Source organism: Aethalodelphis obliquidens, unplaced genomic scaffold (assembly GCF_003676395.1).
Source record: "Aethalodelphis obliquidens isolate GAN/ISIS:26980383/991018 unplaced genomic scaffold, ASM367639v1 scaffold75, whole genome shotgun sequence".
NCBI lineage: Eukaryota > Metazoa > Chordata > Mammalia > Artiodactyla > Delphinidae > Aethalodelphis > Aethalodelphis obliquidens.
This window is the reverse complement of record NW_020838019.1, coordinates 4,197,193-4,212,656: the sequence shown is the minus strand read 5'-3', so window position 1 is coordinate 4,212,656 and position 15,464 is coordinate 4,197,193. Positions and strand designations below refer to the sequence as shown.

Sequence of the window (15,464 nt, the reverse complement as noted above, 5' to 3'; positions counted from 1 at the left end):
AGATTGCACATGCAGCGGGGCAACTAAGCCCGCGCCACAACTACTAAGCTCGCACACCTCAACCAGAGAGCCTGGGTGCGGCAAACTACAGAGCCCACGCACTCTGGAGCCTGCGCGCCACAACTAGAGAGAGAAAGCCCGCACGCCACAACTAGAGAGAAGGCCACACGCCGCAACGAAAGATCCCGCATGCCTCAACGAAGATCCCGCATGCCGCAACTAAGACCCGATGCAGCCAAAAATAAATAAATAAATCTAAAAAAAAAGAAAGAAATCTGGGTCCATCATCAGCTTGGGCAAGCCTCTCATCCTTTCTGGCCTCAGTATTCTTATCTCTAAAATTGGAGACAATTCACACCTTGAAGGATTATTTTAGAAAGAAATGAGATAAAATAGAGTTTAGAAGAATGTTGACATATGGTTAACTTTCACAAAATGGTGTTGATTATCATTATTATTTTTGGGTATGATAGGCACAACAGTGGCCCACATCTTAATCCTCAGGATCTGTGAATGTTAAATTACTTGCAGAAGGGACTAGACAGATGTGGTTAAACTAAAGACCTTGAGATGGGAAGAGTATCCTGGATTATGTGGGTGGAGCTCGCACTGGATTGTGTCAGGGTCACTGGGATGCTCCAGGCAAGGACTTAGACAAGATTCCCCGATAAATATACACTTCCCCATCCTCCTCATACAACCCTCTGCAATAAAAATTCTCATGTCTAGGATGTGTCCACAGAGCTGCTGTTTTTCCTTTATCATCCTAATACCAGCATGAGCAAAACACTCCCTGTGTCAGGGGTTAGTTCTTTTTATAGGAAATGGGGAAATTATGGTCCAGAATTCCAGGGCAGTGGGACCTCAGAGCATCACAGCCTCACTGCCCCCAACCAGGTACTGACCCATTTGTTCTCAGCTCAAAGACTAACAGGTAATTCTCACAGAGCGCTCTGAGCACACTGAAGCTGTACTTATGATTGTCCAAAGGACACACCTTGTGATTGTGCTTCCTGTTCTGTTCCCAAAGCTGATGATTGTCATTGCTTTTTTTTTAAAAAAAAAAATTTATTTATTTATTTACTTACTTACTTACTTGTTTGTTTGGCTGTGCCAGGTCTTAGCTGTGGCAAGCGGGATCTTCATTGCCACATGCGGGATTTTTAGTTGCAGCATGTGGGATCTTTTAGTTGCAGCATGCAGGCTCTTAGTTGCGGCACGTGACATCTAGTTCCCTGACCAGGGATCAAACCCAGGTCCCCTGCATTAAGAGTGTGGAGTCTTAACCACTGGACCACCAGGGAAGTCCCTGTCACTGCTCTTAACGCCATCTGGATAAACTAGGAGCACTGAACGGAGACCGAAATATACATATTTTCTCAATACTCTGATTTCCCATGCAGGTTTTCCAGCTGCTATCAAAATTCTCCAGGAAAAAAAATGTATCTCTCATTTTTTTTTTTTTTTTTTTCAGTACGCGGGCTGTGGCCTCTCCCTTTGCGGAGCACAGGCTCCGGACGCGCAGGCCCAGCGCCCATGGCTCACGGACCCAGCCGCTCCGCAGCATGTGGGATCTTCCTGGACCGGGGCACGAACCCGTGTCCCCCGCATCGGCAGGCGGACTCTCAACCACTGCGCCACCAGGGAAGCCCCTATATCTCTCATTTGAAAAACAAACACATGTCGGTCATCACTTTTGGAATCGTCACCCTGGGGAATCTGGCACCATGGCACGGTGTTACAATGCGTGAAGAGCCAGCTGTGCTTGATGATATCAACATTAAACATTAACCAAGGGTCAAGCCAGGTACCACGCTCTGGGCAGCATCCCCTGTCACAGACCGACGCCTGTGTTCTGTTGTCAGGTGAGAGGGCGCACAGCCAGGTGCCAAGCACAGGCTTCCGACATCCTTCCCACAAGCATGCTCACGGCCCAGAGGGCAGGGCCCAGGGTGATAAATCCATCCGTCAGCTCCAGGCACAATTCAGGGAGCCTGGGTGCTGATGAGGTTTCCTGACGGCAATGTGGGAATAAGACACACCAGGCTCGCATCCTCTCTTTACAACCGACAAGCTCTTCTCCCAGGAAAAGAGGAAGTGTAGGTGCAGACGGCCTAAAACCAGATCCATCCTCCCCTACCTTGTCACTCAATCTCCCTGTCCCCGTTTCCACATCTGTAAAGTGGAAAAAACAACACCTACTTCTCAAGTTTGTTGCCAAGGACAGACATCGTAAATTAAGCACCTGGCAGGATGCCTAGGATGTTCGAGCTGGGCCGTCCAAGCCTCTCCCATTCCTGAACTGGGTCAGTGACCATGTGAAATGAGAGGTATCACATTATCTAAATCCATTTGGCTCCTGAGTTTCTGATGATGAGTAGCTAAACTGCAGAGATCAAGGGATACCAGCCATTAAAAAGTGTACCCGCATCTTTCCAATACAAGAGCATGGCTAGTAAGGAACAGCTGTATTAGCTCTCAGGACAAGGTACCTCCAGTGATCACTCCGCAGTGCAGGAAGAAATAAAAGCAAGCCCTAACACTACACACATCAATCCAGTTAATCCTCCCAATAGCCCAGTGAGACAGTGGTGATGCTGCCCTTAAAATGAGGAAACTGAGTCTTAGGGGGGTTTGCACAACCAGTAAGTGGGATTCTGACAAGTCTCATGCTGGAGTTTTTGCTCTTAAGCACGAATCTGAAAGTCTTTCTCTCCCTTTCTGATGAACTGAGAAGAACACATATATACCTTCAAAAGGCAGGGCCAATGGGACAGGTAATTCCTGAACACATTGTAGAAGGAAGGCAGCCAACCCATTCGCCTTCACTGTGGCAAGATCAAGGAGCCTTCTTGCCTGTGGGGAAAGCAAAAGTCATTATTTCTCCAGAAAGGCGGATGGAGAAGTGTGGGAAGGTTTCTACTGATTACGACAATACCACGGGCATCTCTCTCCCACCACAATAAAAGGCCAGAAAGACATCCCTAAACAAGATGCATTTAAAGAAGTCAGTACAGTATCGGGTAGTGAAATGAACAGTTGAATATACACATCCAATCTGGTTCCCGCTCAGGACCCACTGAAAGAGTGAATAACCGAAAATAGGGGGGAAAAAAGAGCCATAACCCTATAAAGGATAGGAAAAACAATTCTGGAAGATGTAAATCACTTGGTTGAGAGGTGATTTCATTGAGTCTCTATAATCCCTCCAGGGCCAGCCTCAAGGAGCTAGTGCTCAGAGTACAACTGTAGGTTTCAGGTGCACTAGTGAAAGAGGACCAGAACATGTCTGCTCTATAAATACTTGAACATAAATACTACAAATACTTTAAACCAGCCTTGAACAGACTTATTCCATCAGTCTCAACCAGGCTTACCTAAACTCATGTGGACACCAAATACATATTTTAAAAAATAGACAAAAACGGTAACTAGAAAGTCCCCCAACCCAGCCCATCCTAACACTGCAATGCAATTCCAGTTCATTCATTCAATAATTCATTATTTCTTCAACAAGTATTTCTTGAGTGCCTACCACGTACAAGGCTCTCAACACGATAAGCTTTAAGACAGAGCCTGGCATGTAGTAGGCATCAAAATAGATTCTGGATGAATAAATTAATGGTGAATGAATTAGTCAAAGTACTGTGTCCAGCACTGGCCCTCTCAGGAACTACTGTGAGCTTTTTTTTTTTTTTAGCGGTACGCGGGTCTCTCACCGCTGTGGCTCCTCCCCTTGCGGAGCACAGGCTCCGGACGCACAGGCTCAGCAGCCATGGCTCACAGGCCCAGCCGCTCCGCAGCATGTGGGATCTTCCCGGACCGGGGCACGAACCCACGTCTCCTACATCGGCAGGCAGACTCTCAACCACTGTGCCACCAGGGAAGGGAAGCCCCTACTGTGGGCTTTTTCAAACCACTTTTCTGGGACTCAAATTTCCCAATCCATAAAGTGAGGTGTTAATGACTGTTCCATCTGCATCATGGGAGGCCTGAGGTTCACTATTTGGGGGTAAATAAAACAAAGAGTTTCAAAAATACCCAAAAGACACTCTTCTGTTCTTGTGGAATGTCACATTCAGAGGCAGTTATCCAAACTCCAAACGTCTATGATCTAATGCAATTTCCTATTAGAAATCCTATGTGGGCATTTAAACTATATTAGTACATAGTATGCTATATTCATTATTAAACACAGGTTTAATTTAATGAATTTTTATCATCTGTTGAGCTATTAATTTAAAGCAGACAGCATTAAAAGTGTACAAGTACAGAATATCACTGATAACAGAATTGATAGTAGCCAGCGGTAACGTTAAGGAGCGCTTACTACGTGCTAGACATCGTGCTAAGAGTCACGTAGCTCACCTCATTGAACGCTCCCATCTGTGTTTCACAGATGAGGAATCCGAGACAGGAGAGATGAAGGATGGTGAGTTTCCATAGAGAAGCCTAAAGTCACAGGCTTTGAGCCTGCATCGTCCTGACTCCAGAATCCAAGATGCTCGCCACCATATAACGCTGCCTCTCGTCAGAAGTGGCATGATACCAAAAATCCAGAACAACTTTTTCCTGCTTGGCTCCCCTTAAAGGGGAAGCGCCACGACCCAGGTCTCCCCGCAGGGCCGACTTCACAAACCAGTCTCGGTAACTAAGCACGCTTTTCCTTTGAATTCTGATGAGCAGAGAGGGAAGAGCCTTACCCGCTGGGATGACGTGAAGATGGGCCGCCTGATTTCATCACATTCGTACCGGCTGATGAAACCCCGCGCCTGTGTCAGGTCCAGCACGCCCTCCACGTGGCCGTGGAGTCTCCTGACGATGGCTGGCCGGTGACTCTGCAGGTCACGGGCTGGGTGGGGTGAGTGGGGCTCCCAGCAGGCGGGAAGCTCGGGGGGCTGTCTGTCAGCCTGGGTCTCCCGCACAGCCGCAGTGAGTAGTTCACAGCCCCAAGCACCCTTATTCCAGACGGTGTCCAGGAGGCGCCTGGCCAAGTGGGAGACAGGCTGGCCCAAGAGGCTGAGTCCCTCGTAGTCCTCCCAGGAGAGGACTTCCCAGGAAAGCAGCCAGTCCAGAACGCTCTCAAAGCCCTCCAGGGACCCCGAGACCAGCAGCTCCACCAGCTGGCTCCTCTGTGCCTGGAAAGCGTCCTGCGTGTACATTTCACAATCTGTGGAGGAGAATGAGATCCAGTGCAGGACTTCTCAGGAAGCAGGCAGGCGGCAGTGGAGAGGGCAAGTCAGCCCCACCCTGAGACCAAGACGGCCACAGTTCTACCCTCAGACATTACCAATGCAAGCTCCCCACTGTATGGATGTACAAACTGAGGCCCAGAGAAGGCAAGAAACTGGCTTGAGTTCCCACAGAGGGTTTGAAGCAGCCAGGAGTTAAACCAAGGCCCCTGGCTCCCACATTCATGCTTCATCCCTGCTTTACGAAGTTTTAAAAGGCTTGAGTTAACACTAGGAGTGATGTTTCCCAAGGGATCAGGGAATCAATTCTCTTTGAGGCCATATGAGAGGGCCCTTACGTGCTGGTTGGATTCAGGCCACCGCAGCTCTCTTTTCAACAATGGCTAACATTTATTAACCACATACAACGTGCCAAGCACTACTCTAAGTGCTTTCATTAACCCTCCCAACCAGTGAAGTGGGTACTAGGATCAACCCCATTATACAGGTGAAGAAACTGAGGCACAGAGAGGACTGAGTACAACTGAGGCTTGTACAAGGGTACAAGGTAGACGAGGTAGAGCTAGGATTTGAACCCAAGCAGTGCAACTCCAGAAGACGTGTCTTTAATTCCCTTATATTTGGGTTCCCCACAGGGGCCCAAGCCCAGGCCTGTGTAGGTAACCCACTGCTACCGCCAGGGACAGACCCAGAACATTGCTATAAAGATGCCAACCCAGGTGAAGCGAAACTCATGGTACAAACTAAGACGTTTCAAAGCTTATGGGTGTACTGACCCCAGTCCACTGCCCCCTCCCCAAATGCCCAGGCCCTTGCCACCTCCCCACTCCCTTCCACCACACACTACGTGCCATCACCTCTGTCGATGGCTTGCTCTGGGCTCAGCCTTCAGACTCTGGGTCCTGGGAATCTGTGGGGAAGCGATCTCACGGAGCTTCAGGCCCTGGGAGTGTCCCCACGCGGCAGAGAAAATCTCTCAGCAGGGCCCCTTCTGCGACAGTCACAGAATCTAGGGCTGTGAGCTGGGGCAGTGCCCGCAGAAAATGAAAGTGAAAGGAGGTAGGCATGGAAAAAGAAGAGGAACACCAGCTTCTTTCTACAAAAATGGGACATTCCAGGATACTCAAAGGAGCAGACGCCAAGGGGCTTGGAAAGTCTGTGTATTTCCTATTGGTTGTTTATGCGTCTAACTCCCATCTTGGCCCAAGCGGAAGCCTGGGTTTTACTCATCCTGGCATCACTAAGCTTGGCATGGGGCTGGGCCAAGGGGAAGTACAGTGGGAATGTCCATGAATCAAAAACCCACTGAGGGAAGGGGTGGGGCTGGGACTTCCTGCGCCTGTCCTCAAATGCCATCCAAAGCAAGCGAAAGGAGAAATCACCAGCTCGGAATGCTGCCAACACTTCGGCTGGAAGCCTTGCGCTGGCCAAATGAGGAAACTGAGGCAGCGAGCTTACCCATGTGTCTGGCAGCTTGGGAGGGAGGGCATCCTCAGTGCAGAGGCCACCGTAAACCAGAAAGGAAAATAGTTCTCTCTGGCCAAGCAGGCCTCCTTCTTGAGCCCACTGCCAAGCAGAGGAGTCAAGAGGGGAGAGGTGGGGAGAGGGGAGAGGAGAGAATAGGACGGGGTAGGAAGAGCTCTGGGCTTGACCCTGGAGTGGTTCTCAGCCCCATCACCACCCCTGCCCAGGTCCTGGGGAAAAGAACTACCACCCACCCCTCCGGAAACAGCCCAGAAATGGGGTCAGCACTCTCCTTCCAACCCAATGCCTGGAGGGCATGTGTGCAGCCAGAAATTAAAGAAGTTGAAGAGTTAAGATGAGATAGGACATTCCCTGCCCCTTTTACTCAGAGGATGCCTAAGGACGGACAGCTGTTCTCTCCTCAGCATCGGGAGAGCCTGGACCACCCTCCCCGCCCCATCAAAGATCATTAGGCTTAGAGTAGGCATGGCCAAGTCATCTGCAGGCGGGCCTTGAGCAGGAAGGCAAGGCTGAGTGGCACAGGACTGGCAGGGCTAGATTTGCCCACAGATCCCACATCTCTCCCGGGGGAACCCCCGAAAAGATGGGCAGAAGCCAGAGGTGGCCAACCAGCTGTGAGGAGCTCCACAATTCTCAGCAGTTCTGGCACAGAGCCTTCACCCTCCACCATTAGCTGCACTGGGAGACCCCACCAAGCCCAGTGATCTCTGACACACCCGCAGACGTGCCAGGCCACAAGTGGACAAGCTACAGGTGAGCAGGGGCCCTTCCCAAACACTCCGAGTCTGGGTCAGCAGATGGACGCTTGAACCACACATATCCAACTCGTCAGGGCACCTGGAGAAAGAGGGAGGCCCAAGCCAGAAGGTTTGCTGCTCTATCTCCCCTCCAGTAGCTGGGAAGTCCCAACTCCATCCTGGCCTTCTTCCGGAAACCTCAGAGGTGGGAGAATCCCCAAGGGCCAATCTGGCCAGCACCCTGTCTCTAAGAAGGCATTGTTCTTTCCCATCTTAAACATCCAGGGCAGAGGACCTGGCCTGTTGCTGTCCTCACTAACCAGCACAGGAAGTTCCTCATTATGTTGAACCAAAGTTTTTCCTGCTTCAGTTTACATTGGGAATGGGAGAAAACAGATGTCCATTCATTACCTATCTCATAAAAACTGTCCCTAAAATCCTACCTCTTGCCCCTTTACTCCCTGCTCAGACTTCCCCTCTTCAGACTAAATCAGCCTCTCTCCGTTGCCTTTTCTTCTCTGCTTCAATTACTGCAACTTTGGAGTCATCGTAGCCTTTTCTCGAGGAAGGTGAGGCCTGTGCAAAGAAAAGGGCACTTCCTTGTTGAAACAGAGGGTCAAGTGGAAGGGGTAACCCACGTGGGCACCCCTTATCCCCAAGCCCAGGCCAAGCCCTGACATCGCCCTCCCTCCTGAGACACAGCCAGTCTGGTTTCTCTGGAGCCCTGAGCCGGTTGATTTCCTTAAGTGCTGAAATCTCAGCCCGCTGGGCCACTGCAGACAGAAGAGAGGGAGGCCCTGGAAGCTCAACCGAACTGTCCTGCTCTCAGCTGGGGCCACGCCCCTGCTGGGGCAGTGGACCCATCCCTCTCACTTCCTGCCGCATCCTCCATTCTTGCCCCCTTCACCGGGCTTCTCTCTGGGAGAGCAGTTCTCACCAGCACATACACATACTATACTTTCTGCATCTGACCCCATTTCTCTGCCCCCTTCACAGCAGGACTCCTTAGCTGTTGTCTATACTGCTGTCCTGAAGTTCTCCCCTCCTGTCCCCTCCGATCGTGTCCCCTTTGGCCGCCAGCTACTTCTGTCATGGTCACCAGTGACTTCCAGGTTGCTGGATTCTCAGCCCTCACCTCACTGGCTCCGCCAAAGGCATCTGTCATAATCACTCCCTCTTTCCTCCTTGAAGCACCTGCCTCATTGCCGTCCAGAACACCCCAACTCTCTGCTTTTTCCTCCCATCTCACTGGCCACTCTTTCTGTCTCCTTGGCTAGTTCCTAATGCTGGGAGCCCCAGAACTCTCTGGTGGGACCTCTTTTCTCTGTATCACTCTCCCTAAGTGAGCTTACCTGCTGTTATGGCTTTAAATACCAGCTATATGGTGATGAAGCCCCAAATTTTATTTCCAGCTCCAACTTCCCCACTAAACTTTTTTTTTTTTTTTTTTTGCGGTATGCGGGCCTCTCACTGTTGTGGCCTCTCCCGTTGCGGAGCACAGGCTCCGGACGCGCAGGCTCAGCGGCCATGGCTCACGGGCCCAGCCGCTCCGCGGCACGTGGGATCTTCCCAGACCGGGGCACGAACCCGCGTCCTCTGCATCGGCAGGCGGACTCTCAACCACTGCGCCACCAGGGAAGCCCCCCACTAAACTTTTGCAACTGCCTAATGGACATCTTCATGTGGATGCCCAATAGGCATCGCAAACTTCACAAGCACAAAGCCAAACTCCAGATCTTCCCCCTAAACAGGTCCCATCTCAGCCGATGGCAGCTCTAAACTTCAAGATGCGCAGCCCCCAAACCTCCGAGTCACCTTTGACTCCACCTTTCTCTCACATCCCAAATTCTATCACCCCCTCTCTTCAAAATATATCCCAAATCTGAAAATCTGATATTTTTTCATCACCTCTATGCCATGGGTAACAAGCCCCCACGGTCTCTACCCAGAATGACAGCAGTGGTCCCCTCACTGGTCCCCCCACCCTTCTGCCCTCACCTCCCTGCATTCTCTCTCCCGTTCACAGCCAGATGAACCTGCTAACCCCTAGGTAAGAGCAGGTGACGCCTCTTCTCAAAGACCTCCAGTGGCTCTCAGTGCGCTTAGAGTGAAAACCAGAGCCCTTGCAGTGGCCATCGAGACCCCATGCAATGGATCCCCACCTCCCCACCCCTTATGTGTCTGCACTCATTTCCTACTAATCCTTCACTGGCTCCTCACCTACGCTGCTCCAGCCACGCTTGTTCCTAGAACAAGGCAGACCTGCTCCCACCTGTCATGCTTCTGCCCGAGGACCTTTGCATATGCTCTTCCCTCTGTGGGTGCACTGTCTTTTCCCCCAGTTATTCACATAGCTCCCCCCTCGCCTCCTTCAAGGCTTTGCTCGGTGGTCACCATCTCAGAGAGGCCCTCCCTGACTAAGCTATATAAAACCACAATACCCCCAGACCAATACCTCATCCCCTTTGCCTGTTTTATTAGTCTCCATAGCACTTCTTACCACCTGACATACCTTGTATTTACTTATTGGACTGCTGTCCAACTCCTTTCTAGAAAACCAACCCCATGAGGGCAGGGAATTTTGTCTGCTTTTTTCATTGCTATATCCCCAGTGTCTCATGCAGGGCACTGATCAAGATTGTGTGAATGAATAAAAGAATGAATTTACTCTGCATGGTTCCAGGAGGCAGAAGTGGAGCCAAGGGGTGGAATCTGCAAGCCACAGATTTTGACTAAATGAAGCCAGAGCTGCAGGACGCTGAACAGTGCTTCATAAGGAATGAGCTTCCCATCACTGAGCGTATGCAACAGAGGGATCCTGCGCTATGTGGGAGGTCAGTAGGCTAGATGGGGTCCCTTCCTGCCTCAGATCTCAGAGTGCCAATTGGCTAAGGGGATCTGAGTAACCAAGAGAGGGGGAGAGTGATTGGGACAGGAGAGCAGAAGCAACCAGAATGTCACTCGGGTCTTCACCAAGGGGTCAGGAGACGGGTGACATGGCAGGCTTCTCCCCTCTATGGAACAAGGACCCTGTGGCCAGGGAACAGCCCATGGGGCGATGGAGCCCACCAAAGGGAGGAGACTAAGAGCTCCAAAAGAGAGAGAGAAGCAAGAACAAACTCAGGACCAAGGGTCCAGCTGTGGGAGGCCTCCCTGGAGGGGATGGAGGGAGGCTTTTGAGTTTGCTGCAAAGCAAGTAGGACCGGATGGCTGTTCCTCAACATTAGGAGAGAAGGAGAGGATGAACAGCACAAAGGATGTGATGCCGGCAGGCCCTGGTGTGGGGGTCTGGGCAGGGGTGGGATGCAGAATGGGCAGGGGTCTCCACACCCACCACGGGGGAGGAGGAGGAGGTAGGAGACCCCCATGAGAGTCACAAGGCCACAGGCAGGGTTAGAGATCATCCAGGCGCTCTCATTTATACCCACCCATCCACAAGCAAGGTGAAAATGGGGAAACTGAGGGAGAGAGGAGGGGACTGAACAGAGAGTAGCTCCCGCTCAGACCTGAAGCCTGGCCTCCTCATTCCCAGGCAGGCCCGGTGCCTCGAAACTTCAACCTGCATGTTCTGCCCCCACAAACCCCTCGATCCCCAAATCATGGTCTCTCTCCAGACCTCAGAGGCTCCTGGGGCAGAAGTTCTGCCCACTCTCCCAAACCCCCTCATCGTTTGTAGTCACAGCCCACCAGGAGGCTCCCCAACCTCGAAACACCCCCCTTTCCTTCCAGACCCCGGGACTCCCGAAGGGGAAACCGAGGCAGCCCCATCCTAAGGCTGGCGGCCTGGACCGCTCAGAAGTCAGATGTCCCAGTCCCGGGAGCGAGACCCTCGGCACCTGCAGCCCCAGTGCGGGGTTCAGGACCACTCACCCCCGGCCCCCCGATTCCTCCCCGCAGCTCGAGTCTTGACTCCCCAGCTCAGCTCCAGCCTGGGCTGCGCGGGCGCTAGGCCCCGGCCCCGCCCCCGACGTGCCCCACCCCCACTGCCCACCCTCTGCCTGGCAGCCCCGCCCCTCCCGAGAGAGCCAGCCGGACCGTGGGCGGCGGAGCACGCAGGGCAGAGGCAGGCTGGACGGCCTGTGCCGCGTGACCCGGGCCAAGTATGTCATCCTTCCTGAGCCACCTTTCAACCAGAGGGAATCGAAGAGCCTCTCAGGACAAGTCCCCCATCCAACACACACACACACACACACACACACACACACACACACACACGCACGCACGCACGCACGCACGCACACACACACACGCACACACACACACGCACTCACACACACGCACACACGGAGGTATCCTGTGAATTGAAAAGCTAGGAAAGCTGTTGGGGTCAGTATTACCCAACGCACCCTTTGTGGGTCAGGAAGTTCATAGTCATCTAAAGCCTTACTCTTGTGAAGTCCCAGGACGGAGTTCTCTGGAGTGTGGTTCCGTGTTAGGTAACAGTGGACAGTGCATTTAAACTTCCTCTTTCTACATTTTTCTTTCCATTCTTCTAAGTTGAGGCAAGCCATCTCAGTTTAGTACTAATAGGGCTTGAACTCCTCTCTAACGCTGCCTAGTCTACTTGGCTCTGTGACATTATCTAACTAGAATTCACCAGCACTGTTTTGTTTACGTTAGATTTATTTTATTTTATGATTTCTTATTCCTGGCAAGTGATTGCTAGTTTTACACTGAAGGTATTAATATAAACATACCTTTTAAAACACTTGTAATTGGAGGCTTCCCTGGTGGCACAGTGGTTAAGAATCCACCTGCCAATGCAGGGGACACGGGTTCGAGCCCTGGTCCGGAAAGATCCCACATGCCGCGGAGCACCTAAGCCCATGCGCCACAACTACTGAGCCTGCGTGCTGCAACTACCAAAGCCCATGTGCCTAGAGCCCATGCTCCGCAACAAGAGAAGCCACCGCAATGATAAGCCTGCATACCGCAACGAAGAGTAGCCCCCGCTCGCCACAACTAGAGAAAGCCTGCATGCGGCAGCGAAGACCCAACACACCCAAAAATAAATAAATAAAATAAAAATAAATTTAAAAAAAAATTTGTACTTGGAAAATTTTAAATATAAAGTCAATTTCAAGGAAAAAAACTGACATTGACGTAGTGCTTTACAGATACTAACTCATTTAATCCTACCTACAGGATATTGACTATCTTTACCCTAATTTGTAGAGGAAGAAACTGAGGCACAGAAAAGTTAATTACTTTATCCAAGTCATGACAGCGGAGCCGAGATTTGCCCCCCAGATGTCTGACATCAAAGTTCATGCTCAAAACCACTACCCCACACTGCCTCCAGGTAAATACCTGCACTGCTGGTGCACATTTGGTTGAGGCTGGGAAATGCTGGGTTAGAAGCACTGAATCTAACCCCAAGAAAATCATTCCAGATGGTGTACAGATCCGTCTGCAAGGATGTTCACCACCATCTTATCTATAACAGCAAAAAGCTGGAAGCCTTCTGAATGCCCAGTAATAGCAGATTACTTAAGAAAAGTAACAGAGCAACTGAACCTGGAAAACTTACCCGATTCATCTTCTCTTATACTCCACACTCAACCTGGAAGCAAATTTGTCAACCTGAGCTTCAAAACATATTCAGAATCAGCCACTTCTTACCATAGCCACTATTACTACTTGGGTCCAAATCACTGTCATCTCTCACCTGGCAAGAGCACCCAGCCATTCCCCATGATTCTAACTAGTCTCTCTTCAACCTCACACTGCGCAGCAGTCTCCACGCTGGTCCCCTGCTCCAAGCAGCCCACCCACCCATCAGTGTCCAAACCCTTCTCCAACCAGGCCCAAATGATGCACCAGTGTCCTTATAGCTCTTGGTCCCCCCACCTCTGTGCTTTGCTCACTCTGGGCCTCAGTGGGAGGCAACAGGTTGAATAGCATAGACTTTGGACTCCAACGAACTTGGATTTGAATCCCAGATCTCTATGCCTTTGGGCCAGTTATTTAACCTTGGCCTCAGTTTCCCTAACAGCTCAGTGGTGCTGACAATTCACTTAGATCTTGTCGTGAGGAGTACAAACATAAAGCTCGGCACAGAGTAAGCCCTAAACTCTGTATAATATGAATGTTATTTATTGAGCACTTACTATATGCCAGGCACTGTACTCTCATCCATCACACGATCCTCTTTATGGAATAGGTACTATTCTTTGTCCCCACTCTTTTGAGATGAAGAGACAGGTTCCAAGAGGTAAATAATTTTCCTAAGATGACTCAGCTACAGGATGGTGGAGCTGGTAATCAAGCCCACATCTTTCTTTCACTCCTTTTGTTGGGACTTACCTATCCTTCAATGCCCACCTGCCTCCAGGTAGCTTTCCACTGTCCCCACGGAACTCTCCAGTCCTCTGAGCTACCAAGGAGCAGCCTGCCTGTGCTCCTGTTTGCTCTCAGCCTACATGGTGTTCTGTTTCAGCTCATGCGTCCATCCTGTTTTCTCACCAGACTGTGAGTCCTTGAGGGCTTGAAACATCCCTTCGCCATTGCCGGATCTCCACCTCTGGCCCAGTGCCTGGCCCAAGTTTGTTGAGTGACTTATTAAAAGAGAGACAATGCATGAGGGAAAGGCACAGCAGAGAAGGCATCTTTTTACTGAGCTGCCTCAAACCTGGGGAACCCAATGCACCTGGGGCCTTCGGACGGCCTCTGGTCTTACCCATCCCCATCTCAAGACCAGACCCACATTTTGTCCCCTCCCCCCACCTCCAGCCCTAACCAACTCCAAGCTCATCAGTGAGTCAGGCGGGTTTTGCTGCAGATCAGACACCCAACAAATCCAGCTCCCCTGATGGGTGGGCCTCCTCTTCTGCAGACCCCTTACTGTGTCTCCTCTCTTCTTCCCCTCCCCCATATGGTTTCTAGAATCACCTTCAGTTTCTCAAACCCTTCCCTTCTAGCCCCAAGCTTAAAAATTCCACTTCAGCAAAACAGAATATTCCACCAGCTGAACTTACTGTCTTTGAAAAACAGTTTCTCAATCCTCCGTCATTAGTTCACTCACAGCCAGCTCGCATCACCCTTCTTTTCAGATTAGAAAAAGGCGACCCCTTTACCTGAGGGAACGCAGGAGCCAGCTTGGAAAAGCAGAGTGAGGGCTGGATTTCAGCCCCACTCCTGCCCTCTTGAGGCGCTCTGGTCAGGGCACAAACCTTCAAACTACGTGCGATGGCCCTAAACTCCCAGGCAAACTCATCAAAGACTTTTTTTTTTTTTTTTTTTTTGTGTGTTACGCGGGCCTCTCACCGCTGTGGCCTCTCCCGTTGCGGAGCACAGGCTCCCGACGCACAGGCTCAGCGGCCGTGGCTCACGGGCCCAGCCGCTCCTCGGCATGTGGGATCTTCCCAGACCGGGGCACGAACCCGTGTCCCCTGCATTGGCAGGCGGACTCTCAACCACTGCGCCACCAGGGAAGCCCAAAGCCTTTTACCTAAGCAAACAGATCTCCCAGGAACACAAGATGTTTGTGTCCTGCTGATAATTAAAGTTAGATTTTCTCCACATTTTAGCCATGAATTCTTACACAGATCAGAAGGACTGACAGAGCTTGTGTGAGGCCCAGGAAGGGCTGAGGTGTCTCCCCAGCCTGCAGTATAGAAATAGAAACCCACACTCCAGTCCCACCCCACCCCCGGCCCACCCGTCGCTCTGCTATGTCTCAGTATAACCACATCGGTGCCCCACAGCACACTCTGTCTGTGGCCCTAATTTTAAAACCCTGCAGTATTAAGAACTTTTGAGATTTTTTTAAAAGCTAATGTTTGTATACCCAGCTATGGAAAAACAAGATTGACGTGACCAGGTTTTTCATCACCTACTTACGAACAAACACTTCACCAGTTTGGGTTTTCTTTGCCAGACACGTGGAGGCGCGCCTGTGATCAATCAATTCTTACTGAATTTCTCAAACGTGGCGTTTCAGTGTTGGAGTCCCAAGCTTGTCAGACACCCAGAGCAGCAGTGAGTGGTAGTTTACTGTATTGTTATCTGCCCAATGGGGAATGCTTTGGTGCCGGGAGGATGCTTAACT

The 15,464-nt window shown here is 51.0% G+C and overlaps 1 protein-coding gene across 7 annotated transcripts in view; it reads right to left on the bottom strand.

Annotated features, from left to right (window-relative positions):
* The window catches only part of NOD2 (nucleotide binding oligomerization domain containing 2), a 32,653-nt gene extending 19,684 nt beyond the window's left edge, over nt 1–12,969 (bottom strand). For 4 of the 7 annotated variants that reach the window (XR_003429811.1, XR_003429813.1, XR_003429812.1 and 1 more), the window contains exons 1-2: nt 4,704–6,031; nt 2,751–2,856 (exon numbers count right to left, since the gene is read on the bottom strand). Coding sequence is in view for 3 of the 7 variants with exons in the window: in XM_027092125.1 (XP_026947926.1) it covers nt 2,751–2,856; nt 4,704–5,162 (565 nt within the window). In the remaining 4 variants the exon portion in view is untranslated. The other 3 variants (XM_027092124.1, XM_027092127.1, XM_027092126.1) reach the window with 3 other exon arrangements.
* Nucleotides 12,970–15,464: the final 2,495 nt, after the last annotated feature.